General features: G+C 44.5%; 1 protein-coding gene across 1 annotated transcript in view; it reads right to left on the bottom strand.

The window, feature by feature from the left end:
* Window positions 1-1,565: 1,565 nt before the first annotated feature.
* Window positions 1,566-27,188, bottom strand: part of CDH26 (cadherin 26) — a 48,655-nt gene continuing 23,032 nt past the window's right edge. The window contains exons 5-16 of the mRNA XM_066624722.1: window positions 26,252-26,399; window positions 25,430-25,596; window positions 22,357-22,485; window positions 20,550-20,735; window positions 20,180-20,448; window positions 17,499-17,641; window positions 15,658-15,891; window positions 11,675-11,899; window positions 10,728-10,858; window positions 4,238-4,348; window positions 3,153-3,242; window positions 1,566-1,763 (exon numbers count right to left, since the gene is read on the bottom strand). Of these exons, the coding sequence (XP_066480819.1) occupies window positions 1,566-1,763; window positions 3,153-3,242; window positions 4,238-4,348; window positions 10,728-10,858; window positions 11,675-11,899; window positions 15,658-15,891; window positions 17,499-17,641; window positions 20,180-20,448; window positions 20,550-20,735; window positions 22,357-22,485; window positions 25,430-25,596; window positions 26,252-26,399 (2,031 nt within the window). The remainder of the gene's footprint in view (window positions 1,764-3,152; window positions 3,243-4,237; window positions 4,349-10,727; window positions 10,859-11,674; window positions 11,900-15,657; window positions 15,892-17,498; window positions 17,642-20,179; window positions 20,449-20,549; window positions 20,736-22,356; window positions 22,486-25,429; window positions 25,597-26,251; window positions 26,400-27,188) is intronic.

The following is a 27,188-nucleotide window of genomic DNA, read 5'->3' as shown; positions in this document are numbered from 1 at the left end:
CAAGGAGACAGCAAAAACCTTAGCTCAGTCACAATTACAGTATTGTCACTACTAAACATTTAAAGTTACTTGTTTTCCTTGTCTAGTAACCCAATAGAAAAAGACTTCCACTGTCTAGATGTAAAAGTAAATTCGTTTTTTTTTTTAATTTAGTGTTCTGTTCTTTAAAAATTTCATTGAAGTACATATACAAAATCCAGCTAATCACAGAATGACCAGTAGAATGACAAAGAATTAATGCCTGTGAAAACATTTTAGTGAGTAAAGGAGATCACTTCTCAGTGTCAAGGGTTCACCAAGTTACTAGTTCAAAGAATCACAGTTGTAGTACCTTATGTACTAGCCTTAAAGACTAACCGATCCAAAGAACAATTTTTTTAAAATGTTGCAAACTGCTTTTCAACAAGAGTTCAAAGAAGTTTACATGTCTAAATAAAGGAAAATAAATAAAGGGCTCACAATCTTAAAGAAACAGAGCTGCAAAAGAGACACCAAAGAGCTACTGGGAAAAGATGCTCAGCAGGAATGAAGAGGGACAGTTGCTTTCCTCTTGCTAACAGGTCAACTATTTAAAGCAGCCATTTTCAACCACTGTGCCGTGGCACACTGGTGTGCCGCGAATGGTCCACAGTTGTGCTGCGAGAGTTTGGGAGAGGGTCATTTGTTAATAGGGCCAATGGGGATGTGAGCTCCCCCCAACAGTATGGTGTGCCTTGTCAATTGTTAAAAAACTGATGGTGTGCCTTGACAATTTTAGTACCTTGTCAGTGTGCTGAAAAAGGTTGAAAATCACTGATTTAAAGGTTTCTCTTTGCCCAATTAGCAGAACAGATTCTAGTTTGTTAAAATTAGATTAGTTCTCTCTCCCATAGATAAGAGTTCCATGTTCTAGAGCAGATGCATTCTCATTCCCAAACCAAGAGAGACTGCAGCACAAATGGAACAAGAGTTACAGTATAATGGCCATTCCATCCAAAGCCTCTCTTCGATAGAGTTCAGCCTTGCTTGTTTGTATAGAATGGGGTCCTGTAATATAAGCTGAAATGACAGTACTGTGAAGTACTGTCCTGTACTATAATACTGAATACTGTAGATCTCAAGGCCAAAATAATTCAAATGTTATCAAATCAAGTTTTAAACTCCAGAACAGAGGGTCTGGGAATAAGGCAGAATACACACATTTGTGCACATTGTCCAGGAAGCAAAATGTTCCTTTACGTGCTCCCAGGAGTTGCACAAAATAGCTACTCAGAGCCTGGTGAGGTGTAGATGGATGACTGGAATATGATTATATACACAGGAGCCCATCCATCAAAGGTGAGACTTGCCTCTTCCTTAGCAGTGAACTGACGATTTCAAGAAGAGGGGAAAGAAAGAACACTTCTATATACTCCTAAAAACCTGGGAAATTGAAGAAAAATCTTGACAGGGGGCTACAAGATGGATGCTATGACATATGTTGATCTCTTTCCTCATAACAGGAAGTAATGCTAGGCATTCTTCTCCTCCTTAACACATTGGGAGGATTCTGGCCTCTTGCAGGCAAATACTTCAGTGGCCAGGAATCACTTGCTGATAATTTTGTCAAGAGTGGAAAACTTGGGCCCCAGGGTATCCAAGAAATCAGGTGGCAGGCTGCTGTCATCGACTGAAACAGGGAGGGACCAAAAGGAATCGCTTTTCTCCATCTCTCTCTCTTCTGCATAAACATGAAGTGAGTCAAAAGCATTATAATCCTCTGAGTTGATGATCTGCTGGAGTTTCTAGGAAGGAAGAGTAAGAATGCTGAGCTAGCCACATTTTTTTCATTTTACAGTATATGCAGTTGTGTTGCAGAATCTCTAACAGGGAGGTTGTGACTCAAGCACAGTGGGTTGCAATCTGGGCCCTCCTGCCTGTCCTTGCACTGGTTTGGTTCCAAATAGGAGCCATTCCAGGAGCCCCATTACTTCCCAGAAGCGTAAGGGCAACAGAAGCAGAGGGAATAGGACAGCCGCAGACCTCCACAGCCCAGCGCCCGGGGCAAAGGTCTGTGATGGCGCTCTCCCCCCCCCCCGCAGGCTATCGCCACCCCCCGCGGGCAGAAATTCACCCCCCCACTCACCAGAGGCTCACGGAGCCTCGCGCAACCTCCTCCCGCGCCAGAAGGAGCCGGAAGCATAGTTCCTGCCCCTGTCAGGAGCCTCAGAGAGGCTTCCGTGGGGTCCCAGCAGCCAGCTCCTGGGGCTTTTGCCCCGTCCTGGTCTATGGCAGGCACGCAACTGGGATAGGATTTGGCCACACTCAAATGCTGTCAAACACACCCTCTCTCTTCCTGCCAGAAACCCCCATTCCTCCCCCTCCCCACCCTGTTCTCCTCACCACCCACCAACACCAGCAGACCCAGTCCAACCCAATAGTGATACAGCTGGTGGCCTTGCAATGCTCACCAGCAGCAATGACATTCAACCAGCATCCTTCCTCCCCCTGCCGCTGGTGGAACACGACTTCTTCCAGCCCAACAGGATCAGGCTAAACATCATGTTACACCTTTATGGGCGCAATCCTAACCCACTTTCTAGCACCGACATAAGGGCAATGCAGCTCCAAGGTAAGGGAACAAACATTCTCTTACTTTGAGGAGGCCTCTGTGATTGCTCCCACACACCCCATTGGCTTCAAAATTCTCTTAACCTTTATGCCTCTTTATGAGCTCCCCCTTCTTATGTACTCCCTCTCTCCCTCCCTCAAATACCGATCTGGTGTTCTCACTAGTGGCTCCTTCTGTGTGAAACTTGCCTCCTTTCAGTATTTATCTAGCAGCTTTGTCTCACTATTAAAGGTTTTTCTCTCTAGCACTCTCTTCTTGATGTACGTTTGGGTTTGCTGCTGCTGTTTCTTTTCTATTCATTAAGTTATTATAGTCCAACTCTCTTCCATTGGCCTGGTTCAGACATGCTGCAGGCCATGTTTGTTCAATATAAAAACATGTGTTAGTGGGTCATGAGCATGCACCCTCCCCTCTGCTTCTTTCTTACTTTCCATATGAGGGGAGGAAGAGATTTAAGACCATGGTGGACAATTTCACTGTCACTGAAACCAGTTTTATCTGAGACAGTAAGTACTGTTTGAAGGAGGAGGACTTAGGCCTTTTCTTGTAATCTAGTGCTCACCTGATTCAAAATTTTGCCAGCAGTTTCCACAATCCTATCACGTGGTTTTGTCAAGACAGTGCCACTGATTTGAGGGTATAAGGGCCTCTGCTAAAGAAGCAAAAAATGAGCTTTAGAACTACAATGTGAAATCTATTCAGAAACTATTACCATCATGAAATCAATTAGAACAGTGGTTCCCAATTAAAACAGTGGTTCCCAAACTGGTGGGTCACAACCCACCGGCCTGGGAAGCACTGGCCAATGCCCCATTAAGGGGGGGGGGGAGAAAAAAAACAGGCACTTGCAGTTTCGTTGTGAAAACCAGAAGAAAATTTTTTTTTTTTTACATTTACAGAGGCTTGGGGAGACCTGTGGAGGGTTCCCCACACCCAGCCTCCCTGGGCCCTCTAGGATTGCAGAGCTCACTGCATGTAACTAGAATACCCTCCTCCTGTCCCCAGCAGCAACATGATCCTAGGAATCATGTTGTTGCCTTCCCCCTGCCCCCACAACAACTTACAGTGTTTCTAATTCCCTTGCAGAGGTTTGGTATGCACTCAACTAGAAGACGACTAATTACACAGGCCAACACACATTTTGCTTCCTTAAACGTTACACCAATTCCTTGGTATATTTGGGGTGCCGTTTCCAAAAATGGCATCTGTTTTGCCCTATCACGTCTAGTTTTGGAAACACAGCATAGCCACTGTAGTAAATGGTTCAAGCAGCTTCCTCATGAGAATGGAAGGATGGATGGAGGATGGATGGGTTACACCATGGCTTCCTCATGAGGAAGCTGCTTGAACCATTCACTAATGCGGCTATGCCATGTCTCCAAAACTAGACACGAGAGGGCAAAACAGATGCCATTTTTGGAATCGGCACCCCAAATTCATATCAAACCACCATAAATTTTGGGAGAAACTTTTCTGACCCTCAATTTTGTAGGCCTGTGTGATGTTATTTTTATCCCAATATTTGTCCTACAACATCTGAAGGTGGCTTACAAAAAGTAAACCACATAAACTATATAAACCAATTTTTCAAATAGCTGTTTTTTATGGCAGAATCAGTAACTATTAAAGGTTTATCTTTTTTCTTACCTGATCCCAGACAAAGATAGGCTGGGCATCTTCTGGAATGGCTATTGGCAACACTTTCTTTCTTTTTGGGCAACACTCTGTTGGCTTTCCCAGGCTCATTGCATGGTCATCCTTTTTAAGAGATAAGGAATACAAAAAAATAAACGATTTCTTTTTCTTTTAAATTTGCCTTGCATTTCCATAGGCTAATGGGTTCTGAGCTGTCTGTGACAGATCAGGAGAGAGATCTTGGGGTGGTGGTGGACAGGTCGATGAAAGTGTCGACCCAATGTGCGGCGGCAGTGAAAAAGGCCAATTCTATGCTTGGGATCATTAGAAAAGGTATTGAGAAAACAGTTAATATTATAATGCCGTTGTACAAATCTATGGTAAGGCCACACCTGGAGTATTGTGTCCAGTTCTGATCACCACATCTCAAAAAGGACATAGTGGAAATGGAAAAGGTGCAAAAGAGAGCGACTAAGATGATTACGGGGCTGGGGCACCTTCCTTATGAGGAAAGGCTACGGCGTTTGGGCCTCTTCAGCCTAGAAAAGAGATGCCTGAGAGGGGACATGATTGAGACATACAAAATTATGCACGGGAAGGATAAAGTGGATAGAGAGATGCTCTTTATCACATAACACCAGAACCAGGGGACATCCACTAAAATTGAGTGTTGGGAGGATTAGGAGAGACAAATTTACTTCTATCTGGAAGTAATTTCTTTACTCAGTGTGTTGTCGGTCTGTGGAACTCCTTGCTGCAGGATGTGGTGATGGCATCTGGCCTGAATGCCTTTAAAAGGGGATTGGACAAGTTTCTGGAGGAAAAATCCATTATGGGTTACAAGCCATGATGTGTATGTGCAACCTCCTGATTTTAGAAATGGGTTATGTCAGAATGCCAGATGCAAGGGAGAGCACCAGGATGAGGTCTCTTGTTATCTGGTGTGCTCCCTGGGGCATTTGGTGGGCCGCTGTGAGATACAGGAAGCTGGACTGGATGGGCCTATGGCCTGATCCAGTGGGGTGTTCTTATGTTCTTATTTCACTCATAGTCCTTACATCACTTCTATAAAGCATTATCATAAAAAGGACAGTCCAAGTTGAACCTGCAGAATACCCTCATAGAAGTTAAATATAAATCTCTATTTGTATTAATGCTTTCTTGTTGGATCTTTGATACTATTTATTGATTGTATGTTGTACACTGCTTAAAATCTCTATTTAAAGGCTGTACTGGACATTTAGATAAAAATTCCAACCCTAGCAAAATTCCAACCCCAGTAAAATTCCATCATGAGCTGATCAAGTTCAAGCTCCTCAGTTATACTTCCTTTCCTTAAGTGGACTTAGTAGAGACTGCTATCTGGAAGGCAGTGGCTGAAGGGCAACACCATATTTTGACTAGGGAAGATCAAGGAGGAAGGAGCTGGACATTACCACGATGCCCACCTCTCACCTTGAGACAGGGCTGCAGATGCTCCTGCCAGTGACAAGGGGAGATGTCACTATGGGATCTGTGCAGGAACCACTGGCATGCTTCCTGAGCAATAGAAGTGTGCAACATCAGTAATGACACCACATCCAAGGATGGGGACAACGAGGAACAGAGTGATGCTCTGACTTTGATGGCCTTAGCGTATAAAAAGCCTATCACAGCCCAAGGATGAGAAGGCTGGTGGAAGCAGAGAGAGCAAACACAGTGGCCCCATTTGGATGGGTGTGAGGGGCCAGACTCTAGTGACAGGGTCCCCAGTGGGCACAGAGGAGGGAAACCAGGGAACAACCTAACTCCCTCTCCTCAGGGCTCTGAGGTCATATGGCAGCCATTTTCAACCACTATGCTGTGACACACTGGTGTGCCATGGGTCTGCAGGTGTGCCGCAGGAACACTGTAGAACCATAAAAGATATAAGAGAAGGCAACCAAAGCAGAGGATTGAAACACTTCCTTATGAAGAAAGGCTGCAATGTTCAGGACTTTTTAACTTGAAACAAGGTAGGGATAATACTGAAATTTATAAATTTACGCATGGTGTTGGCAACCTTCAGTCTCGAAAGACTATGGTATCGCGCTCTGAAAGGTGATTCTGGAACAGCGTCTAGTGTGGCTGAAAAGGCCAATTCGGGAGTGACAATCCCTTCCACACCAGGAGCAAGTGCAGTCTGTCCCTGGTCTGTCTCCCTGGCTATGGGCCTTCCTTTGCCTCTTTGCCTCAGACTGTTGACCAAGTGTCTCTTCAAACTGGGAAAGGCCATGCTGCACAGCCTGCCTCCAAGCGGGCCTCTCAGAGGCCAGGGTTTCCCACTTGTTGAGGTCCACTCCTAAGGCCTTCAGATCCCTCTTGCAGATGTCCTTGTATCGCAGCTGTGGTCTACCTGTAGGGAGCTTTCCTTGCACGAGTTCTCCATAGATGGCCAGATCTCCTTTGGGATCCGGCCATCACGACATGACCGAGCCAACGCAGGCGTCTCTGTTTCAGCAGTGCATACATGCTAGGGATTCCAGCTCATTCCAGGACTGTGTTTGGAACTTTGTCCTGCCAGGTGATGCCGAGAATGTGTCGGAGGCAGCGCATGTGGAAAGCGTTCAGTTTCCTCTCCTGTTGTGAGCGAAGAGTCCATGACTCGCTGCAGTACAGAAGTGTACTCAGGATGCAAGCTCTGTAGACCTAGATCTTGGTATGTTCCGTCAGCTTCTTGTTGGACCAGACTCTCTTTGTGAGTCTGGAAAACGTGGTAGCTGCTTTACCGATGCGTTTGTTTAGCTCGGTATTGAGAGAAAGAGTGTCGGAGATCAGAGAAAAGCTTTTCCTTCCTCTCTCCCGATGCTAGAATTAGGGTTCTCATCCAATGAAACTGGTTGGTAGGAAATTCGGGATAAATAACTCCTGAGTTCATACATTTGAACTCCTCCTACCACATAATTTATATTGTATTTGTACCATAAGCATCACATCTACATTTTTACTCACATGCAGATGTTGGTCATAGCACACTTGACTGGATGTCCGTGAATGGGAGGCGGTCGTGGTGGTTACTTCCTACCAAATAAAACAAATTGTGAGGTTGTTGTTTTTTTCCTTCTTTGTGTACATCAAGTTAAGTTATGAGAAATTTCAACTGCAACATTCACACACAAAGGTCTAAATACAGGGCAGATTGGTGGGTTACATTTTTCAAGTCTGGAGCAATTCTCCAAGCAACTTTTCACATACCTAAATGGAGACACAAACTGGATGCACAGATTTCTCCCTATGCTGGCACGATGGTGTTTGTCATGTATCAGAGAGCAAGTTATGTGAATATAGTTGTAGGCTATGCAAATTCAGTAGAAAGTGTGTATAAGTATCTGGGATTAGGCACATTCATATGAATACAGAGGCGTGAACAGCATACACCAGCGCATTACACATTTCCATGTCAATATGCAAACTCTTTAACTGATGCTGGAAAATGTGAGCAATGTCAGTTGAGTAGTATTTATTTATTAAAAGATTGGTACCCCACCTTTCCTCTGCTAAAAGCAGATGCCCAAGGTGACTTACGATTTATAGATTTTAAAAAATACAATATACACTAGAATAAAAAATAGAAAATAGAACAGTGGAAAATAAATTGAAAATGCAATGGGGAGGGAACACCAATTGGAGGAGGGCAAAAATACTCAAGGAACTGCTATAGAGGCACAGGAGGCAGACATCCAAAATGCAAAACGAAACAAAAATGTTTTAAGCCCTCGCTGAAATGCCATACGGGAGGGCGTAGATCTTAATTCCCCTGGCAGGGAGTTCCATAACTGTGGCGCCACTACTGAGAAGGCTTGCCCCTGTGCCGCCATCCCTCTAACTTGAGAGAAAGGCAGCACATTCAGGAAAGCCCCCTCCGATGACCTAAGAGGGCAGGCTGGAATATATGGTTGAAGGCGGTCCCTCAGATAACCTGGCCCACATCGTCAAGACTTTAAAGCACCTTGAATTGGGCCTGGAAATGAATGGGCAGCCAATGCAGTTGCCGAAGCAGTGGTTCAACAGAATCAAACCACCAAGCTCCAGTAACAAACAGAGACAGAATACTTAAACCGTTAACCATTGCATAGAAGAGGAAATTTTGGTAGGTGCAGCTTTTTAAACCCTTCCAGGTTGAGCTGCATCTGCCAAAATTCCCTCTTCTATGCAATGATTAAAGGTATAGGCACTCTGTCCCCCTTTCTGTCTGGTAACCTTATGACTGCAGCCTGAACCTGCAGCCATAGTTCAGGCTAGAAAGAGCAAAGACTCAGCCACACTCTTGCACTGCAACTGGAACTTGGTGCTTTCCTACTTTTATTTTCCTCAAGCCCTTGTCTCCCCCCCCCCCCGCCCACTTGCACTTCTGCAAAACTCTTTGTACTTTTATCCCTATTCCCCCTGGGTAACCCCCCTGATTTCCCTAGAGCCTGTTCCCCTCCTTTGCTGGCACCATTACATGCTCCCTTTTCCCTATAAGGATTTCTCCTCTCTCTTCCTTCTACCTAGCAACTGCTGTCATTGAGGCCAACTTGTGCAAACAAATACATAGTAGGCATTTTTTTTTTACTCCCCCTCCCAGTTACTGTATTTTTATCTCAACAATAAAAAGTTATCTATTGTTGTGCCTCCCTTCTCTTTTCATGCCATTCTACTGAGTTGCGCCAAGAGTCACCAGCCTTGTCCCTCCACACACAATAAGTTACCCTCAAGTGAACATGTTACACATTTTAAAAGCAAGCCCAGTAACACTGCCAAAGATTCTTCTGCAAACACCACTCATTTCAATGCAGTTGGTGCGAGAGCATGCCTCAGTGAGTGGCACCTATGGTGATGGGAAGCAAGTATGAAGAAGAGGAAAAGGACATTCCAGTTTGGAGTTCTGTGATTACCTTAACCATCTGGGGCTTTCCTTTTGAAATTTGTGTATACACTTGGGATTGTGTTGCATGATCCACTGCATCAGGTACATCCTAGATGGTAAACCAAGGCAACAAGTTTTAATGAAATTACTACAAGAGACCAAAAATATGCAATGTATGATTTACAATTTTTAAAAATGTGGATCTGGTTCATACTGAATCTCGTAACTGCCTAGAAGTCCTAGACAGGCATTTAGATCAACATCAAGCATCAAGACTGTGCACACAGTTACTTTTATGATATGGTGTGGAGCATGTGTACATTTCTGGTCATGTTACCTCACATACCACATGATGAGAGACTGAGGGCCCAATCCTATCCAATTTTCCAGTGCTGGTGCAGTTGTACCAATGGGGTGTGCACTGCATTCTGTCGCAGAGGGGAAGTCACTGGGGATTCCTCAAGGTAAGGGAACATGTGCGGATGCACTGTGGCTACACCAAAGCTGGTAAGTTGGTTAGGATTGGGCCCACAGTGTCCCCACTGTAAGTACAGGACTTCAGACGGATGTTTGTGTGAACTGGAGCAAAGGGACATTGGTGAGCCACTCAAATATTAGCCAGTAATTGGGATGAACTAGTTATCTCGGCAAAATTGTGCCATTGTTTACTTCAAAATATTGATATTGATATTTGGCAACCTTCAGTCTCAAAAGACTCTGGTATCGCGCTCTGAAAGGTGGTTCTGGCACAGCGTCTAGTGTGGCTGAAAAGGCCAATCCGGGAGTGACAATCCCTTCCACACTGGGAGCAAGTGCAGTCTGTCCCTGGTCTGTCTCCCTGGCTATGGGCCTTCCTTCTTTGCCTCTTTGCCTCAGACTGTTGGCCAAGTGTTACTTCAAAATATGATTTTATAAAGCCAGACAACATGGACAAGCGCTAGGATGCAAATAGATCTCCCCAAGATGTCTTTGGGTATTGCTGAGAATTTGAGTGTCTATCACCAGTGCTCCCTTGAAACTGAGCTCCATGGAGCTCGGAGCTCAGCTTTCATCAAGTCCAGCATTGATGTATGACAATATTACCGACTGCTGGTAGACACCACCACACTGCCACTGAAATGGTGTATACACTGGCATGGACCTCCTGGAAGGAACACTGTCTCACTGTGCTTTTATCTAAAGCAACAACTGCTGCAAGTTGGGAATTTGAAAAAGAAGCTGAATATTTCTTCACAGTAATACCCATTGATTTTTTTTCCCTAGACAGTCCACCAGCTCAAATGGGATCTCAAACCAGCACTAGGTTAGTTGAACATACGCAAAGCAGCACTTAGAATGCTGCAGGAACACAGAAGAAAAAGAAAGGCGGTGAGAACACTGAGGAGTTAGTTGAGTAAGAGTGTACAGCCTTGAAACAGGACTGCAGAAGTGCTCTCTGGGGATCGACTGCCTGTTGAAGGATTTCTGTTTGCCTCTATTTTACTTTGCCTTTTTATCTGCAAATAAAGCGGTTATTATGAGGACACTGTAAGACTCCAGTGCTCTCTCATTCAAAGGACACCAAACCCAGTAGAGCTGTCCCTGGAATTTCTGAGGTCTCAGATGTGCAGAATTTGCAAAAATACTGTCACTCACCTGAGACAAAGTATGTTGGCTTTCCTCATTGTAATGGACCAGAGTCTGGTTGCCTTCTTGATAAGGAATGTAGGGAGATTCTTTCTTAGTCTGGAACCTGCAGGAACACCACAGTAGCAGACCTACACCCACTGCATAACAAGAGAGAGAAATTATGAGCTATGTCACACACTCCCTATCAAGAGATCTATCCATGTTCCACAATCATGGTTCTGAACTGAAAATGCCCAAACATCTCATTACTGCAGGTGAGGGAGTACTGAGCAGGACTTTAAACTGAAATGCAACACATGTTATTATGAGCCCAATCCTGAGCTCGGCGCGCTGGCTTACTGCTGGTACACACTGTCGCAAGCGTGCCATAAAGCATATTTGCAAGGGTTAGTGCCAGCCAAGCACTGGAGCTGGCCCAGAGTGAGCCCACAATAGGTCAGCACTGGTAGGAGGCTGGCAATCCACTGCCTGGTAGTGGAGAGGTTAGTTAGCGGTTAGTTCTCTCCACTGGCGGTGGAGAGGTTAGTTAGGGCTTAGGGGGAGGGTGGGGATAGGGCAGGGAGGAAGGATGGCAGCAAGGGAGCAGGGATGGAGAGAGCGAGACCAGCAGAGCTCAGCTCCTCCAGAACTGGAGCCCAACGTTGAGCCTCTCAGCTCAACATGGAACTCTGCGACAGCTCAATAGCGGGTGCAGAGTCACGTAACCCCATTGCAGAGCTACTTTCCTTACGTGGGGGAAGGGGACAAAAGTCCCCTTCCCCGAAGGAGCCGTCAGCAGCTGCCTGGCGCACTCAGGATGTTGTGGCAGCCATTTTGGTGCCGCCACAGCCCTACACACTGGGCTGCTCAGGATTGGGACATAAGTTGCTGACTAACAGGGCTAATATATTTGTGTACATGACTCTATCCACGTGTACAGTTTCTGCCAGTAAGCAAAATGGAACATTACTCACATAACAGCAATAGGAATGCAGACAAGATTGCAGCAAGTCCACCTCCTCCAAGACTCACTGATGAGGAGCTTCTGGCTTGCTCACATGAGACCCCACTCATACAGGGACACACTGTGACATTCAACGTCTGCTGCCTGGAAAGTCCCTGCATGTCGAAAATCTGGAGAGGCACTGAATAATCACCAGGAGGGAGGCTTTTCACCATCCAGAGTTCAACTGAATCACCTAAAATGTAAAAAGAGAGATGCTTTAAAAAAGTCATAATGAAGGGACAGAAAACCAAACCAACACAATGCATACCATGCAAATGAGGACTTGCTACTTGAAGCCTTCCAAATACCACTAACCAGATTAAAACTCCTCTTAGATTCTGGAAGTTGGAAGGATCCTGGTCCAGACTTCCTAGAAAACCTCTGAGGAAACAGATGCATTCTTTTGCATGCCTAAATAATTTGCTAATCAGCAAGCCTTTACATGCCACAGCCAAGCATTTTTCATGGAAGCTACTAGTATTGCATAGTGCATATCCAGTGTTTAGACTTTGGACCTTTGCAGAGCAACTTTGGCCTGAAGTTTATTTATTCAATGAATTTTTGCCCCCTTTCTCCTTGCACTCAAGCCAGCTTACAAACTAATAATAAATAAAACAGTAACAAAATTAAAAAAAACAAACCCAGTGGATCAGCAACTGTCAAAACAGTTCAATGCCAGTCAAAGAGTGAGTCACAACTTAAGCCTGTTAGAGTTGCAACCCTTTGGCTGGTAAAGAGTTGTATGGAACCTTGGATGAGCAGGCACACAAAACAGCATACACCAGCAGAGTTCTTTGAATGCAGTGGTTATATTTCAGAGCAAGGGTTATCACAAGTAGAGTAATCAGTAAACAGTCCTAGTCAGCACAATGAGCAGTCAGTCCATAAACAACAAATCCAAATCAGTTTTCCAAGTTACACAAAGTTCATTCCATGGTCAGTAACAACATGTATATACTCACATCCAGCCTCCCACGTTACTGGCAGCAGTTCAGTAGTCTCCTACTACACTCCTACTGCTGCCCTGGAAGCTCAACAGACCAAACATTAAGTAGTTGGAGTGGCCAATCATTGTAGGCTAAGCCACACCCAGGGTGAGGCAGTCACAGGTGTTTGCTGATCCTGCTGACTCCAGCAATCTGCACCTGTTCCTGAACCACCTTGTTGGCTGTGTTTCTGCCTTATCCAGAACATAGACCTGACATCCTCCTCCTTGGTGCAGGACATTTATCCTGCTCAGACCCTTAGCCCCAGCATCACACAGTTTTCTTGATGCTTAATTGTGGATTGCACTTTTGTTAGTGCGTCCGCCACGTTTTGGCTGGACTCGCAGTAGGTCAGGGAGATAAGACCATCAGAAACACATTGCTTTACGTTATGGAAGCGCACATCAGTGTGTTTCGATCTCCCCCTTACGCCAGGTGTCGTAGCCATCTGTATGGCCGCCTGATTGTCTTCCATCACGTTAATGGGTTTTGGCACTTGTATGCCAAGATCCATTAGCAGTTGGTTGTGCCAAATAAGCTCGGTGCACATTAGACTCAGTGCAGCAAATTCCGATTCACATGTTGACAAAGACACATGTCTTTGTTTCATAGTTTTCCACCCGATTAAGGCTCCAGCTAGAAACAGTGCCATTCCCGAGGTAGATTGCCTAGTTTCAGTGTCTGTGGCAAAGCTTGCATCTACATATGCGGTGAGTCTCAGATCACCCTTAAGTTCTAGGTACAAGGACATGTCTATTGTCTGTTTCAGGTACCTTAATATACGCTTTGCTGCTAGCCAATGTCTCTGCGTGGGTTGGTTCAATGCTCTGGCTAACAAATTGCACGCCATAGCGATGTCAGGCCTCGTCCATTGGCTAAGGTACATCAGACTCCCCAGTAATGACTTGTACATTGTGGTATCGAACATGGGACTGGGTGTATTATCTTTATCAAAACCAGTCACCATAGGAGTCTTCACCCCATTACATTGCTCCATGTTGAATTTCTTTAGCAATAGGGCTATTTTTTCTCTTTGCGAGATCTTATAGCCGTTAGACACCTCTGCAATTTCCACCCCAACATATTTGTGTATCTTACCCATGTCCCGTAATGTAAACTTTTTTCAATACCTCAACTAGTTCATTTGCTTGTTCTGTTGTTTTGCACAGTATAGCTAAATCATCCACGAAACATAGCACTATGCATTTTCGCTGGCCTTTACCCCTGGTAAACACACATGGGTCAGCTATACCTTGGTGGAAACCTTTGTCTTTCAGTGTCTTAGAAAGGCATTGGTTCCATTCAGACCCTGATTGCTTGAGCCCATATAGACTCTTCTTAAGTAACCAGAATTTCTTATCATTTTCAGGAGTTCCTGTAGGTTTTCGCATGTAAATGGTATGTCTTAGAGGTGCATGCAAATAAGCAGTTTTTATATCAAGATGTCTGATCACATAATCCTCTTTTGCCGCTATTACCAGAGCGCTATACAGTGAACTGTTTTGAAGGGTAGGTGCAAACAGTTTGTCATAGTCAGTTGCATCTTGCCCAAACTGATGGTATCGCACTCTGAAAGGTGATTCTGGCACAGCGTCTAGTGTGGCTGAAAAGGCCAATCCGGGAGTGACAATCCCTTCCACACTGGGAGCAAGTGCAGTCTGTCCCTGGTCTGTCTCCCTGGCCTTCCTTCTTTGCCTCTTAGCCTCAGTCTGTTGGCCAAGTGTCTCTTCAAACTGGGAAAGGCCATGCTGCACAGCCTGCCTATAAGCGGGCCGCTCAGAGGCCAGGGTTTCCCACTTGTTGAGGTCCACTCCTAAGGCCTTCAGATCCCTCTTGCAGATGTCCTTGTATCGCAGCTGTGGTCTACCTGTAGGGCGCTTTCCTTGCACGAGTTCTCCATAGAGGAGATCCTTTGGGATCCGGCCATCATCCATTCTCACGACATGACCGAGCCAACGCAGGCGTCTCTGTTTCAGCAGTGAATACATGCTAGGGATTCCAGCACGTTCCTGGAACGTGCATGGTCAGTAACAACATGTATATACTCACATCCAGCCTCCCACGTTACTGGCAGCAGTTCAGTAGTCTCCTACTCCACTCCTACTACTGCACTGGAAGCTCAATAAACCAAACATTAAGTATTTGGAGTGGCCAATCAGTGTAGGCTAAGCCACACCCAGGGTGAGGCAGTCACAGGTGTTTGCTGATCCTGCTGACTCCAGCAATCTGCACCTGTTCCTGAACCACCTTGTTGGCTGTGTTTCTGCCTTATCCAGAACATAGACCTGACATCGCCAAACCTTCATGTTGTATCCCCCAAGGAGGCATTAATAATAATAATAATAATAATAATAATATACAGTATTTATATACCGCCTTTCTTGGTCTTTATTCAAGACTTTATTCAAGGCGGTTTACACAGGCAGGCTTATTAAATCCACGCAGGGATTTTTACAAATTGAAAGAAGGTTCTCTCTTTCAAGAACCACCACATTCAAGCTGTTACACTCCGATCTGGTTTAACATTCTGGCCTCCATCCTCCCACGCTCCGAGCAGATGGAACAGCTCAGCTGCAGCTTGCCAGCTGCTTCAAGGTCGCACGGTGCGACCTTGTGGATGTTAATCTTCAGCCAAATGGAGGCTCTACCCTCTAGACCAGACCTCCTGCATTGACACTTTTGTTTTCACGTGGTGATGAATACAGCCTTGAACATGTTCTCTGCAATTTATTCCCACAGACATACACAGGAGTATTTCATTTTTCAGCAGACTCCTACATCATCATCATCATTTCACATTTTCCCTAAGCAAACAGATGGGTGAATGTTACAAAGCATATCATGTAGCAACTCCTACTATCCCAAAAGTAAATGGCTGCCAGATCACAACCCAGAAGTTTGCCCTGTACTGTTAAATTTCCTGCTGAACTAGACAGTCATGGTCACAAGTCACAGGAGAACTTACCAAAGTTTTTTCCCAGGTTCCAAAAATTCTTCCCATTTTGCAAGGTCTCGTCTAGCTCAAATATAAAAGGCTCTGCAAATGGATGGGAGTCTCTGTCCTCTGCTTGTATAAGGAAAGGGCCTTTTCCTTTCCCATAGCAGATCTCCAAAGCAGATGTAACTAGCATGGGTGGATTGTCATTAATGTCATAAACATGAAGCTGGATGGTGCCTGTACCAGTTAGTGGTGGAAGACCTAATGGGGAAACATAGTATTATCGTTAGATGCTAAAACCTTCCAGGGCTGAAAGCAGCCATTTAGATGAGAAATGGATTTCACCCATCCATTGGCTTATGATCATGACTTGCGAAAGAGACCTCCTTATTAGAACCTAGGAAGAGCCCCACTGGATCAGGCCAAAGGCCCAGCTAGTCCAGCTTCCTGCATTTCACACTGGCCTACCAAATGCCTCAGGGAGTGCACAAGAGACCTGCATCCTGGTGCCACTCCCTTGAATTCTCCCTGGTGCCACTCCCAGAATGCCAGTTGCTACACCTGGCATTCTGAGGTAAACGCTGGTGAATGTTGGTGAAACTTTTCCATGCCATTATGGTCTTAAAGCCGATCATTTGTAAACCCAAAGTCAACTTTATAGTTCAAGTTGGATTAGATTGCAGGCTCTCAAGGAACAGGCAGACCATAAATTATAGAGCATCTAGAGTTGACTAGGGAGCATTGCTGAGACAGTTTCTAAACTTATTTTTGGACATGTGAGGAGAATTCAGAAGAAGAGAAATTAACAGTTATCCATTGGAACTACACTGAAACAAGAGATGAAAAATATGTAGTCTGCAAGGCACTTTACACAAACTAAAGCAGGTCTGCATAATCTATGGCCCACCAAAACTGTGCTGTGGGCTGCCAGATGATTGAGAACCCTACTGCTCTGTAGTTCCAGGCATGGAGCAAAACACACAAGAATTATCAAACCTCAAGAAGGCCACCATACATGACCAGAGGATTCAGTTCAACCCTTGTGGGGGAGGGGATAACATGGTTTGCAACTCAAATCAAATGGGATTTATAAGTGGCCATATGCTATCTTCATTGTATTGCTTACCAACACAGAACAACAATTATACTTATTTTTTAATTTTTGTGAGAAAAATAAATAAATTTAAAGTCACAAGACAAATACAAACAGAGCAAAACAGTTATAATGAAAAAAAATTATTAATTATTTCACTTTAAATATTCAAATCAAACCTGCAATCACCATCATTCTAGAGCAGAGGTTGGTAACTTGCAGCCCAGAGGCTGTATCCAGCCTGCGCCCCCCCCCCCAAGGTTATTTGGTCCTTTTGGAACTGTTCCTGTCCAGCATGTAGCAAATTTGGCAGGAGGCAAAACCTCCCAAGCTGAGCACCAGGCTGCAGTTTCCAGGAGCTCAGCAACCCAGAACTTTGGCAATGACATCATTGCTAAATGTCTGGCCCCTTGCTAAAGTGGTTACTGACCCCTGTTCTAGAGCAGGGGTGCTCAAACGTTCAACTTTAGGGATGCTGGACCTTTAACAAGTGTATAGAAGAGAGAATTTCAGCAGGTGTAGCTTGTCATCTGTAGGATGACAAGTTGCACCTGCTGCAATTCTCTCTTCTATACACTTGTTAAAGGTCCAGCATCCTTAAAGTTGAAAGTTTGAGCACCCCTGTTCTAGAGGAACACAAAGCACCTTCATTAGCCTAATTCCTTAGCTACAGCTTTTCCATTTCAGTCTATCACAATGAATTAGCACCCTGAATCAGCAAAGCCCACGTGTAAATACAAGATGGTCTGATATTGAAGCTTGAGAAAGGACTTACCATCATCAATGGCATGAATCACAATGTTGTATATGCTGTTGTTCACATCAGGAGCATCTTTATCTACTTTTTTCCTAGTCATCACAATCCCTGAATTTTCATTGATGGTCACCCAACCCTCTGGGTCAGAAGCTACTCTATATCTTAAAGAAAAAAAATGAAATGAGTTGTAGAATATTCTAAGTGGCTAAACTGTCTATCTGACAGGATTTGCTCCTCAAGCTTCCACGGCAATGGTGACCAAATTTCATATAGCCAATAAGTAGCCCCTGCAAAAATGTTGCTGGTGACAAGATGGTCAACAACAGAGCTATTGAGTGCCTGACTTGACAGAACATTAGGTTTGAGCGCCAGCTCGCATACTTGGATTGATAAGGGAACATCATTCTGGAGCAGGGTGGCAGCTCTGCTGCTTTCTTTATGTGACACAACTTATAGTTCTGCTGATAGAGCATAAGTAGGGAGAACTGCAAATGCTCAAAGTTCCCAAAATTCTCCCCCGTAGGTTGGTTGGCAACCTTCAGTCTTGAAAGACTATGGTATAAGCCTACAGCACCCAGTATTCCCAGGCGGTCTCCCATCCAAGTACTAACCGGGCCTGACCCTGCTTAGCTTCGAGACTCAGAAGCCAGGGTTTCAAATAGATCACCTGACAATGGTCAGAGCTGGTATTGAATAGTGGCCTCCACTGGGCTGTGAATCTGGACTGGGATATGAATCAGGACTTCCCACAGAGCTAGCCCAAGACCTCCTGATGCCTGGGGCAGCATGCCAAATGCTGCCCCCCCTTACCCGATGATGTGCCAGCCTTTCCTCCTCGCACTCTCCAATGTTCTAGCTCAACACTCTCCTCCTTCCACATTGATGGTTGGCAACCTTCAGTCTCAAAAGACTATGGTATAAGCCTACAGCACCTGGTATTCCCAGGCAGTCTCCCATCCAAGTACTAACCAGGCCTGACCCTGCTTAGCTTTCAAGATCAGACAAGATCAGGCATGTGTCCACATTCCCTCCTCCTTTTCCAATCCAGAGAATTAAAGGAGAAGGAAGAACAGTGGAGGCAAGTATGTGGGCAGAGATGGGGTGCCCCCCAATCTGCTGCCTAAAGCCACTGCCTTAGTTAGCATCATGAATGGGCCAGAACTGCCTCCTCAGTTCCATTTTTGCCTCTTCCATTCGCTGACTTAGACAAGTGGTCTTGTCTTAGACAAGTGGTGGTCTTAGACAAGTCACTCTCAGTTGCAGCCTTCCCATTAATACTTGGGGATATTAATAAGTATAGGCTGGTTGCAAGGACTACAATAAGTTCATATATGTGAAGCACATTGAAGGTTCAGAATGTGCTTAAATGTTATTGAAGGGAAGCGCACACTGTGCAGAGAGGTTGAAGGGGACTCACTATTTACTCAATTTCTATCCCGCTTTTCTCCCTCAAGGGCACCCAAAGTGCTTGAAGAAAGCTAGGCCTGACTATGAGATAGGAAGACACAAGTTGGGGGCGGGGTGGAAGTCAAGAAGGAACGAAATAATGGTGTGGGGCACATATTTTGGACACACATTGATACAGTGTGTAAAGATCTGAATTCTAGGTTTGTGATCAGGAGCACAGGTTATAACATGCTTAGGGTTTTAACAAATTGTAAGCCACCCTAAGCATTCTTCTTTTTAGAGTTCAGCAGTGTCCCTGTTCTTCACAGAAACTAAAAATGGAAGAAATATATATTTCCACACAAGACAGAACACACAAGGCAAAACTGTGTGCTTCAACTAAGATGATTACTGGGCTTGGGAGCCCTCCTTATGACGAAAGGTTACGGCGTTTGGGCCTCTTCAGCCTAGAAAAGAGGCGCCTGAGGGGGGACATTATTGAGACATACAAAATTATGCAGGGGATGGACAGAGTGGATAGGGAGATGCTCTTTACACTCTCACATAACACCAGAACAAGGGGACATCCACTAAAATTGAGTGTTGGGCGGGTTAGGACAGACAAAAGAAAATATTTCTTTACTCAGCGTGTGATCGGTCTGTGGAACTCCTTGCCACAGGATGTGGTGATGGTATCTGGCCTAGATGCCTTTAAAAGGGAATTGGACAAGTTTCTGGAGGAAAAATCCATTACGGGTTACAAGACATGATGTGTTTGTGCAACCTTCTGATTTTATAAATGGGCTATGTCAGATGCAAGGGAGGGCACCAGGATGCAGGTCTCTTGTTATCTGGTGTGCTCCCTGGGGCATTTGGTGGGCCACTGTGAGATACAGGAAGCTGGACTAGATGGGCCTATGGCCTGATCCAGTGGGGCTGTTCTTATGTTCTTACTGTCATACAGAGCAGCAGACTATTACTAACATGTAAGCCAAACAGTAAAACCAAACAGCAGAAAGACCGAACACACCAGAATAAACAGCATCATCAGTCAAATCCTGAGATTGTCTCAATTCTCCAAAACCCTGGGAAACAGGGAGACTTTTATACTGTGTCTAAAAATAAGTTGGAGATGAGTGAAGTTCCCTGGGAATTAAATTCCCTAGTTTTAGGGAAACAATATCATTTGGACACCCATAGAAAGTGAAACGTTTGTAGGTGTGACACCCTCAGGAAGTCTTTTCAGAAGATTTTAATTATCATGTACATTTATGAAGATAGAGAGTTGAGAATTTCCAGCCATATTTGCCTACCTGATGGCGTTTGGGGGAATGTCCAGATCTGTAGCTGTGTACTGGACAAGGAAGGTCCCTGGCAGCAACTCTTCCTCTTGATGAAAGAGGAGGACAGAAGGAGTAAATTCCGGAGCATTATTTCCATCTGTGACATTAATGCTCACAGAAGCTTTGCGAGGGGATATGGGATGGCTCCTCACTTGGCCTCTGTAACACGTGAAGAGTAGTTCTTCATTCTCCACAGAAATGACAAGTTTCCTCTCAGAGGTGCCATCATAGATCAGAGGCTAAAAAGACCACCACCAATGAAAGAAGAAATATTTCATTAGTAATTTCTGACTTGCTTTATCATGGAATGATTCTCTCACAGTATTGATAGCTTTGTCACCTTAACAATGCTTAAAATCCCTTCATTGGTATCAGGATCTGTCTGGATGATGAAGTTCTCTTTTTCATTTCCTCTCACTATCTGATACTTTGCTCTCCAAGCAGGTGTGTTGGGAGAATCTTTATCTTCCACGCTGAGACGGAGGATATCGTGCGCTGTTTTGCCTTCTGGGATATTGACTAGATACTGGGAAGGAACAAAAAGGGAATCCAGATGCATAAAGAGCAGGCCCCAACATCCCTTCTTCCTATCTCACTGCAGGATGGGACTATCTAGGCAGCAGCACTGACTGGTCACTTGCAGCCATGAGCAAGCTTCACCTCCACCCCTATGGTCCATCCCTTTGCCTTTAGACCAGGGGTGTCAAACTTGTTTCATACTGACGGCCAAACAGCATTCATAATGCCTGCTGAGGGCTGGAAGTGATGTCATTAGGCAGGAAGTGATGTCATTAAACAGGCCATAACCAAAAATAAGCACTTTTTCTCACTTAGGAACTCATTAGCTGCAAATGACAGAAGAGAATATATGCAAATTTTGATCATATTTCTAGATATGGGAGAGCCCAAATTTCATGTGGGCTGCCCTTACAGCAATAATACCTCAGTGCTGCTCAGCAGCTGAGAGCCTGAGGGCCGAATAAAAAGCTTCCGTGGGCCGCATCTGGCCCCTGGGCCTTATGTTTGACACCCCTGCTTTAGACAGTCAAACAGCTGACACTAATTCTTTTGCAAAAGTAAAATGCTGTAATCAGGGACAATGCGGGAACTGACAGTGGGCAGAGTGGCTTCTACCAACAAGGTCCAGAGGAGGAGGTGCAATATACAATCTCCCCCACACCCCCTTTCTGGCTAATACACATCAACAGCCTTACAAAACATGGCTGGAGGTGCTGAACCCAGGCTAACTGAGTGCAGTGATGGTGCTGCCTCAATAGGGTGAAGAAAGGACTAGAATTTTCCTATTATCCCACTTTCCCATCATCCCACTAGGCAAACTGGACACTTTTTTAGCTGATTATAGCAAAGCCCATGCAAGAAGCTTCAGAAGGAAAGAGCCAGGCCTTGCCACTCTAAGGGCACCTGAGAGTCCTTACAAAAATGTACAAACATTTCCTGCCCTCAGAGATGCTGCTTCAGAGTTGGGTGCAGAAGGTTAACAAGTGGTATGCAGAGCCCTGCTAATTAGGTCCCACTCGATCGTACATTAGATAATCAGGATACATTGGATTCCAAGAAATAAATCAGTGATTCTAAATAATGATCTTCTTGAGTCAGCAATATCATTTCAAATTTGGAACTGGGCCTGCCAATGCACATTAGGCCAACATATGTAAAGTCACTTTGTTCTTCTACTATAAGGGAGAAAAGTATCTCTCTCTCTCTCTCTCTCTCTCTCTCTCTCTCTGGTATGTGGACTTTCCTGGGGCAATTGGTGGGCCCTGGTGGGAAACAGAACGCTGGACTAGAAAGGCCTTTGGCCAGACCCAGCAGAGCTTATGTTCTTATGACCTGCAAGACTCCTTCTGAACTATGCATTCTAAAGGACTTGTTTTAGAATTTTAACTGCAAAATGGAGAATTTCAAAATAATTTGCCATTTTTTTCTCCACTTGCATGATATACTTTTGTTTATTCTGAATACGTTTTTGTATATCTGTGGACCATGAACAGAAGATTACCCCTGCAGCAGCCTTGAATGTCGGCCCTCATAAGACAAACCTCTGCACATCATGACTCAGCCCTAGCTGACTTCTCCCAATCTGTTATTGCCCATTGTTAGATACATCTCTAGTGTGACATTCTTACATTTTCTTGGGTAAATACAGGCAAGTTGAAGTTGGAATCCTCCATTGCAACGTTTACTGTTGCTGTTGATGACCGTGGTGGATCTCCATGGTCTGTGGCTCTGATCAAAAGTTTGAAAGTTCTTGCAGTCTTAAAAATATTAATATAGCAGAATGTTATTACTCATTCATTGTTCTAGAACAGCAGTCTTCCACCTTCTTCTTTTCATGGCACACTGACAAGGTGCTAAAATTGTCAAGGCACACCATCAGTTTTTTGCCAAGGCACACCATGCTACTGGTAGGGGACTCAGGGCCCAATCCTATCCAAGTTTCCAGCACTGGGGCAGCCACAATGCAGTCCCAAGGTAAGGGAACAAGTGTTCCCATACCTTGAGGAGGCCTCCAAGGCTGCCTCCCCAACACAGAAAGCTGTGCATACCCCATAGGCACAGTAGCACTGGCACTAGAAAATTGGATAGGATTGAGGTCTCAGAGCTGAACTCTGCGTGCCGGCTTATTGCTGGCATGCACTGTTGCAAACATCCCATAAGGCATGTTTCTGGGGCTTAGCACCAGCCCAGCACCAGAGCTAGCCCAGAGAGAGTACAGTTTGGGCATCTGTTACCTGAAGTCCTTGGTACCAGAAGCATTGTGGATATTGAATTTTTCTGTATTTTGGAAAACCTGCATATATCTAATGAGATATCTTGGGAATGGGGTCCAAATTTAAACATGAAATTCATTTATGTTCCATATAAACCTTATACACATAACCTGAAGGTAATTTTATACATTTTTAATAATTTTGTGCAACATGTCACATGAGGTTAGGTGCAGAATTTTCCACTTGCGTGTCATGCTGGTGCTCAAAAAAGTTGTGGTTTTTGAAATACTTTGAATTTCAAAATTCTGAATAAGGGATGCCCAACCTGTATTACTTTCAAGGAATTTGGAAATACGTTAATCCTGCAAACAGGACAGACTTGTTTGATTGTAAACAGATGTCTTCTAATTTGTAACCAGGATATAGTAGAGTTGGGATTTTACAGGTGTAGCATCATTGGTGAAAGGTCCCCATCAGGAACTCCTGATACTCCTACTGACTATTTGCTACCACTGAGTTCTGTGGAATGTGTTTAGTGGCTGCACCTTTATAGTGGTTGCCATTATTATAGCTCAATCTAAGAGGCACTGCATTAAGCAAAGTGATTTGCTAAATGATGTGAATTTAGCATGTTGGCAACCTTCAGTCTCGGGAGACTATGGTATCGCGCTCTGAAAGGTGGTTTTGGAACATCGTCTAATGTGGCTGAAAAGGCCAATCCGGGGGTGACAATCCCTTCCACACCGGGAGCAAGTGCAGTCTGTCCCTAGTCTGTCTCCCTGGCTATGGGCCTTCCTTCTTTGCCTCTTAGCCTCAGACTGTTGGCCAAGTGTCTCTTCAAACTGGGAAAGGCCATGCTGCACAGCCTGCCTCTAAGCGGGCCGCTCAGAGGCCAGGGTTTCCCACTTGTTGAGGTTCACTCCTAAGGCCTTCAGATCCCTCTTGCAGATGTCCTTGTATCGCAGCTGTGGTCTACCTGTAGGGCGCTTTCCTTGCACGAGTTCTCCATAGAGGAGATCCTTTGGGATCCGGCCATCATCCATTCTCACGACATGACCGAGCCAACGCAGGCATCTCTGTTTCAGCAGTGCATACATGCTAGGGATTCCAGCACATTCCAGGACTGTGTTGTTAGGAACTTTGTCCTGCCAGGTGATGCCGAAGATGCGTCGGAGGCAGCGCATGTGGAAAGCATTCAGTTTCCTCTCCTGTTGTGAGCGAAGAGTCCATGACCCGCTGCAGTACAGAAGTGTACTCAGGAAGCAAGCTCTGTAGACCTGGATCTTGGTATGTTCCGTCAGCTTCTTGTTGGACCAGACTCTCTTTGTGAGTCTGGAAAACGTGGTAGCTGCTTTACCGATGCGTTTGTTTAGTTCGGTATCGAGAGAAAGAGTGTCAGAGATTGTTGAGCCAAGGTACACAAAGTCATGGACAACCTCCAGTTCATGCGCAGAGATTGTAATGCAGGGAGGTGAGTCCACATCCTGAACCATGACCTGTGTTTTCTTCAGGCTGATCATCAGTCCAAAATCTTGGCAGGCCTTGCTAAAACGATCCATGAGCTGCTGGAGATCTTTGGCAGAGTGGGTAGTGACAGCTGCATCGTTGGCAAAGAGGAAGTCACACAGACATTTCAGCTGGACTTTGGACTTTGCTCTCAGTCTGGAGAGGTTGAAGAGCTTTCCGTCTGATCTGGTCCGGAGATAGATGCCTTCTGTTGCGGTTCCAAAGGCATGCTTCAGCAGGACAGCGAAGAAAATCCCAAACAAGGTTGGTGCAAGAACACAGCCCTGCTTCTTGATTCCATGATGTGAATTTGTGATCAAAGGATGTGATCACATTCCTTGATGTGAATTTGTATAGGCACTTAATGCAGTATTCATAGTGATTTACCATAGTGATTCATAGTTATTTACCACCCATCTTCCAAGAATCTCAGGGTGGCATCTCTCACCATAAGTCCATGAGTTAGAACAGGCTGAACCAAGGTGACTGGCCCAAGTTCACCTACTGGAATTGAAATATGTCCAGGCTGACCTCTGGTTTAAGGCCATCACTTCATCCACCAATTACATTAGCAAGATGTAGGCTGCAATCCTAACCAACTTTCCAGCACTGACATAAGAGCAATGCAACTCCAAGTAAGGGAACAAACATTGCCTTACCTTGAGGAGGTCTCCATGACTACCCCCTGACAGCAGGATGCAGCGCATGCCCCACTGGCACAGCTATGCCAGTGCTGGAAAGTTGGTTAGGATTGCGCCCGTATTTGTTTTCATAACATACTTTGGGCAGGGTGCAGGAAAGCAAGTTTCGCAGAGGAAACTCTGTCACCGTGGATGAAATGTAAAGACTGACGTACTGCGAAAACAAAAACGTCTGAAGGTAAAGCCTTCAAGCTCCTTACAACCAAATCATTCAACTGGAGATTATATATGCCAAATGATCTCGCATGCAACTTTCATATTAATGTCTACAAGTGCTTTACCTCATAATCTGAGCATCCTGAAATATATATTAGGCCACTGAAGGAATTCACAGTGAAGATAGGTTCTTTCAAACGAGGTGTTTGAGACAACAGAGAATACGCTACCCGAGAATTGGCAGTGCCATTTTCATCTTTGTCATAGGCAGTGACATTAAAAACTGGCTCATCTAGGATTAGAGAAAAGAGAAGTAGTTATAGCAAGTCCTTTGCAATGGGATGGAAGATGCCTTTCACACATGCAAGACATCACTTGATGTCATGGAACGGTTATCACGTATGTGTGAACAGGGCCTGACTAGGCAAAAAGGTGGTTTTGCATGCAATGTTCCAACAGGAATTGAAGTTTTTCTTCACTCCCTAAACTTGTTTAAGCATAGGTTTATAAATAACATCATGTATAAATGATCATGATCATATACATAACCATGACCAGAGAAAAATTAACAAAGACAGAACTGATTGTATGAATTAGGCAACTACAAATATATCTGGCAGCAGTTCCTGTCACTGTAGAAGCACTTTTGTCAGTCACTGTGATCATGTCACTGCAGTGTGGACAACAGTGAACTAGATGGACCAATGGTCTGACTCAGGATAAGGCAGCTTCCTATGTTCCTATCATGGGAACTACTGTATGACACATCACTGCTAATCCAGGTCCTCCAAAATGCCTGACGGATATCAGTAACTACCTGTGTGTTTATAAAAAAATAGAGGAGAACTAGCCCTAGGAGTTCAATGAAAAATATCAATCATATTGTAAAACGCATTAGGAGGAATCATTTTGCCTCTGATCCTATTCACCATCTTGAAGATACTCACCTCTCTTGTGGTTTTCTTTCACAGTGATATTAAATTCCTTCTTGAGGAACTCAGGTGAATTATCATTTATGTCTTTAATTTTAATGTTGAAGAATAAAGATCTGTCCACAATCACCCCAGTCTTTCGATCTGCAACATCAAAACGTATCTGACACAGGAAAATCAACACGGAAACCAAGTTAGAAATGTGTAAGGACAGAAGTTGCTTCATTCGTAAGCAGATTTGATATGGTGACAAGTATGATAATCCTATTCAACATCATGATGCAGAGTGGCGCAAAGATGTTTTTATATGGATTTAAAGGCTGGGTTTTTCAGACCTTTCAGGCATAATGCATTCTAGTACTGGACATGTCGCAGCAAGTTCATTTTGCTTGCTAAGAAATATGAACAGCATAACCAATAGACTTAGGGCCCAATCCTAAGTCTATCCAACTTTCCTGCACTGATGCGGCTGTGCTAATGGGACAGTCAAGGTGAGCTCTCAAGGGAATGTTTATCCCCTTACCTCTGAGCTGCATAGAAGCTGCATTGGCACTGGAAGGATGGATAGGATTTGGCCCTCAGTTACTTTACAAACAATATTAGGCTTTTTGTAGGTAGGGTCCTTTAGGGCTTCCCCAGGCCTCCTAATGCCTTATAAGGCATTAAAAACATCGCTTTCAGTTTCTCCTACTCTTATATATTATTATTATTAGTAGTAGTAGTAGTAGTAACAGTATTTATATACCTACTATAGGTATATATACCTACCTACTATATACTATACTATACTATACCTACCTACTATATACTCTAGGTATATATACCTATATAGGTATATATACCTAGAGTAGGTACCTAGAAGTAGGTAGGTATACTAGAGTATATATACCTAGTATATATACCTAGAGTAGGTATATATACCTACTCTTGTACATGCCTACAGTAGCGTAGC

Source organism: Tiliqua scincoides, chromosome 4, assembly GCF_035046505.1.
Source record: "Tiliqua scincoides isolate rTilSci1 chromosome 4, rTilSci1.hap2, whole genome shotgun sequence".
NCBI lineage: Eukaryota > Metazoa > Chordata > Lepidosauria > Squamata > Scincidae > Tiliqua > Tiliqua scincoides.
This window is presented reverse-complemented; position numbering and strand designations above follow the sequence as displayed.